Here is a 4,876-nt window from a genome sequence, read left to right as displayed (position 1 = left end):
CCACGGCTGAAAAGGCGAGCATGTTTGGTGAGATGGGGATTCGAACCCGCGACCCGCAGATTGCGAGTCGAGCTCCCTGGCTGGTTACCTGGCCATGCCGGGCCATATAAGTTATGTTAAAGAAGTAAGGGTAGAGTTGAAAAAATACCTATTGGTTTCATAATTCGTACCAGACGGATGTTTTAAACAAAAAGTTATAATGCTAAATAGAAAGATACTGATTTAATAACTTATTGGTTAGCAGGGTTATTATACACAATGCTACATGAAATGCAGACAGACTCTCAATTACTGATTTACTAATTCATTAGAAAGCAGGGTTATATATAATGCTACGGGAAATGAAGACAAACTTTTAATTATCTATTTAATAGCTCATTAGAGCCATATAAGATAAGTTAAGGAAAATGCAAATAATTATTTACTAATTTAATGAATCACAGAAGATTGAAAGTTAAAACAGGGATTACAAACACACGTGAGACTGATTACCTTAACAGATTAAGATTTAAAACAAGAAATAACAAGATACAACATACAGACAGGTACCTACCACTTTAAATGAGTCTGGTGAAAGATCTGGATTTACATGTTCTCCCTGTCCGTATGGTAGCGGCGTTGTTCAAGTTTCTCCCTGCCTGTCTGTTGGAGGTGTTCTTCAAGCTTCTTTTTGCCTGTCTAGTGGAGGTGATTTTCAAGCCTCTCTCCATCTTTCTGGTGGAGGTGGTCTTCAAGCCTCTCTCCGCCTGTTTGGTGGAGGTGGTCTTCAAGCCTCTCTTTGTATGCTTGGTGGAGGTGGTCTTCAAGCCTCTCTCCATGTTTCTGGTGGAGGTGGTCTTCAAGTCTCTCTCCGCCTGTCTGGTGGAGGTGGTCTTCAAGCCTCTCTCCGTCTGTCTGGTGGAGGTGGTCTTCAAGCCTCTCTTTGTATGCTTGATGGAAGTGGTCTTCAAGTTTTTCTCTGTCTGTTTGGTGGAAGAGGACTTCAGGTTTTTCTCTATCTGTCTAGTGGAAGAGAAACTCAGGCTTTTCTCTGCTTGTCTGACGGAAGATGTTTTCAAGTTTCTTCCTGATTTTCTTACACATAAAATTTCTGAAATCGTAACGTATCATGAAGATTAATATAAAAAAAACAGCAACAAGAAAACAACGACAAATTTATCATCAATTATATTCAGTTTTTAATATAACTGAACAATTACATGAATTACATTACCATCATACAAGTCTTTCATATACTCCTCTATATTTTGTTTATTGACACATATAGATAAGTTAGGAACCATTATTTCATACACAAGGATGAAAGGATTGGTTTTGTGAGAGTTTAAGATACGATCTAAAGCCTCAAAGAAGCATATGCATAATGCTAATGAGGTTGAGTGTGTTATATGAAAACGACTTTGGAGCATTACCACGTCGTTATGGTTCACGTCGCCACGTCAAGTCATGAGCTTTCTGATAACTCTGCAGCACTGTTTATACTCCAAAAAATGTTATTGTAAGGCTGTCATGTCCAAAGCACGCCATCCCTCCCTGATACGGTTTCCATAGTCTATCTAATGTACTAGGACAAATTTCCCCATATACCGTTTCAGCACAAAAATCCACAGGCGTCTTAATTATAGTATGTCATTATAGTATGGAACAGCACGAATAACCATTTCATTTTCCAGCTGCTCGAAATATGTGACGGTTGAATGGAAGGTATCACTTATCTTGGTGAACCCATGCCCTGTTAGCCTCAGTTATAGACAGAGACACTTCTTGATTATGTTGGATCACGTAGACGGTTTTGCCACTGACCTCTTTGTTCGTGGATTCTCACCTTAAAAAATAAAGAATTTTGCTTACCACGGCTGGAGTATGACTCCTTGTAGTTATTTTTCTGGATAGTCCTAATTCTTCAAGATGATCATATTTTTTGTGTTCCAATACCATTAAATACAAGGGATATTCTACATGAATATTTTACGTGAGAAAGAGCTTAGAACATACCGTTTCCAAAAGCAATCAATTTTCGGTAGCATCACACTATCTACGTAATGCCAAACAATTTTAAAATGTAGTTCTGATACAAGCCGTTCCACCACGACTTTACATCAGCTGTGGTTAACACTTGCCTTGCTGATTTGCATATTCAAAATTGTTTTAATGTAGCGCTTTTTTGTTTGTTTGTAATTAAGCACAAAGCTACACAATGGGCTATCTGTGCTATGCCCAGCATGGGTATCGAAACCCGGTTTTTAGCGTTGTAAGTCCGCAGACATCCCGCTGTGCCACTGGGGTGCTTAATGTAACGCAGTTGTGAGCGTGACGTACAAAACCATTTTTCAATGAAAAAAAATCTAACAAAAAAAAGACAAATAGATCCTCCAATGACAGTGTAGTGTAACAGCATCTTAGACTGTAGCATGTGATAATACATAACAACAACTTTCTGATGATTTTTAACTTGATATTCTTAACTAAGTCAATACGGGTTTTCAGTGTCTTACTAATATATTTAAATCAATAAAGGCATCTTAGTCAGATTTGTGATTTAAAAGTGATGTTTCGTGCAAGGCCCGAGGAAAAAGTATCAAAGTCAATATTCTTAATTTAATTTTGTAATGGCAGGATTTTAAGCAAGTTGGTTATTATATCGCAATATTTAGCAAATATAATTTTTACATCTAGTGTAAAAACTGTAATTTAGCGGGTAAAACCGCTAATTTACTAAAATTCCAGATGCAACTTATAAAAGGTGAACTTATTTCTGTAATTGTTTGTTTGTAATTACGTACAAAGCTACACAATAGGCTATCTGTGCTCTGCCCACCACGGGTATCGAAACCCGGTTTCTAGCGTTGTAAGTCAGCAGACATATCGCTGTGCCACTGGAGGGCCATTTCTGTAAACCTGAGAACAGCATCTGAAAACCCTGCCAGTAAAGCAGATAATTTTCAGAACAGTTTGCTATTTTGAGGAACCCGTTTCATTATACATATTTAGGTGTGGTTATTTTGGAAGCAATACTTTAACAGCACTATTGATAATTTTGGGTTACAGGTGCTTAATCGCATCGTGGGATTTGACTGTCATTCTCATAACACACTCACTGCAACAAAGTACGGGACGATTTTATGCGAAAAATGATACGAACCTAGAACTCTTAGATTCACAGTCCGGACACGAGCTAACCAGTAGGCCTCACCCAGCCAAGCAAATAGGGAAGGGTTACACTGTTCTTTGTGCGTAATTTTACTTGACTTCATCCTTCACCCAGATCTACTTGCCAATTATATGATTACGAAAATTAAAAGTGTTAGATGTAATTCGTGGTGGATAATAAACCTAGTTTAAATACAATAACGTATAACCTAATAATCCGAATAGCCTGAAATACATACTGCATGTATTTTCAATGGTAATCGGGGTTATACTGTTCTGCTCTTAGCCCATTCAATAAAGATCGAGCTGAAGAGAAATTATCAGTTCTAAAAACATAAATTTCATGATGAGCTCATACACAATAAACTCATTACATTGGGTCTCAAAAATATACTTTTAATTACGCAGCCTAACTTTGCGTGACGTTTGCACAGAACAATCAACGTTACTCATCATAGCCCCTAATTTTCAATGAACTTTCACACCACTTCTATAGGCACAAACAATAGGAAGGTAAAGAAACCCAAAGCCATCTGCTGCGCTTCCCTTGGGGCCTGATTCTAGGCCAGTCACTAGGGGAGGAAGTTCTTGACAAGACTGATAGCCTTGACGTATCTGGACTATATTACATAAACAACCATCTGGTGGTTTGGTAAGTCCTCCCACCATATGATACAATATTGTGCTGTGGAGTACCGAAAGATTAAATACCCCTAAAACAGACGCAGGTGATGGACAATGTAACTACAACCAGTTGGGAAAGTCTGTTTCAATTAAGCACGTGAGGGAATCGCTGGGAAAGTGTTAGGTCTTCAATAAGTAGTTAACAACAGGGGTCCTTAAATAAAACTGTTGGTAAGAAGAATGTTAATTCTTTATTCTAAGAAACGCTTATCTGGCATTCATCTGTATAAACACTAACACTGTACAATGAAAATACTGCCTTAAGGACTGACAGATAACATGAAACAAGTCAAAGGATTAATTCCCACAGAAAACAAAGCCAATTGCTCACGTCCAACACTTGGGAAATAATATGTGAAGAATAACAACAATCATATCAAGTTGTCCTTTGTGAACATCGTTAGTAGTATGTGAACACTTCTTTGTCGCTAAACTCATGAATTCAAAACAAAACAAAACACAACAACAAGATAATAACTATACACGAGTTATACAAATAGTAAACTTATAGTGTCTGTGATGATATGTATTAATAAATTTAAGGTAACGTTCAACTAAGCATGCTGGAAAATTATATACACTTGTTAAAATACCATAAACTCCAACCATGCAGTATAAAAAGTGTTAGAGAACCTCACGTAATGTATAAGCCTGAAACTATTATACATTTCACCCATATGATTTAGAACACGGAAATTGCTACAAGTTTCAGCCACACTCCAAACTACCAAAATCTTGACCACAACATTTATACACTATGAAACAAATTTGCATCCCAGTAGTCTGTGTATATTTAGTGCTGGTAAAATACACCAAACCTAACAGCTCCTGGACCAGACAAAAAGTTCGATTTGGAGAGGTTTCCGGTTTAAGGTGCGTTTTCGCTCTAATGAAATATCAATTGATGGAAACATCTGTACAGTCCCTTAAGTATTTAAATGTTGTTGATTGTCTAATCTTCTGTATATGTAATTAAATAAGGTAATATCTTTTAAATCTTTGTGTTTGTTTGAATTTATGCACATAGCTACACAATGGGCTA

The 4,876-nt window shown here is 37.2% G+C and overlaps 1 protein-coding gene across 1 annotated transcript in view; it reads right to left on the bottom strand.

Moving 5' to 3' along the window:
- The window catches only part of LOC111088657 (micronuclear linker histone polyprotein-like), a 69,806-nt gene that overhangs the window by 31,467 nt on the left and 33,463 nt on the right, over positions 1-4,876 (bottom strand). Inside the window, exon 2 of the mRNA XM_022399384.1 lies at positions 554-1,090. Within this exon, the coding sequence (XP_022255092.1) occupies positions 558-1,090 (533 nt within the window). The 3' untranslated portion in view covers positions 554-557. The remainder of the gene's footprint in view (positions 1-553; positions 1,091-4,876) is intronic.

Source organism: Limulus polyphemus, unplaced genomic scaffold, assembly GCF_000517525.1.
Source record: "Limulus polyphemus unplaced genomic scaffold, Limulus_polyphemus-2.1.2 Scaffold100, whole genome shotgun sequence".
Taxonomy (NCBI): Eukaryota; Metazoa; Arthropoda; class Merostomata; order Xiphosura; family Limulidae; genus Limulus; species Limulus polyphemus.
Note: the sequence above shows the minus strand (reverse complement) of the source record. Positions and strands in the feature narration are given on the sequence as shown.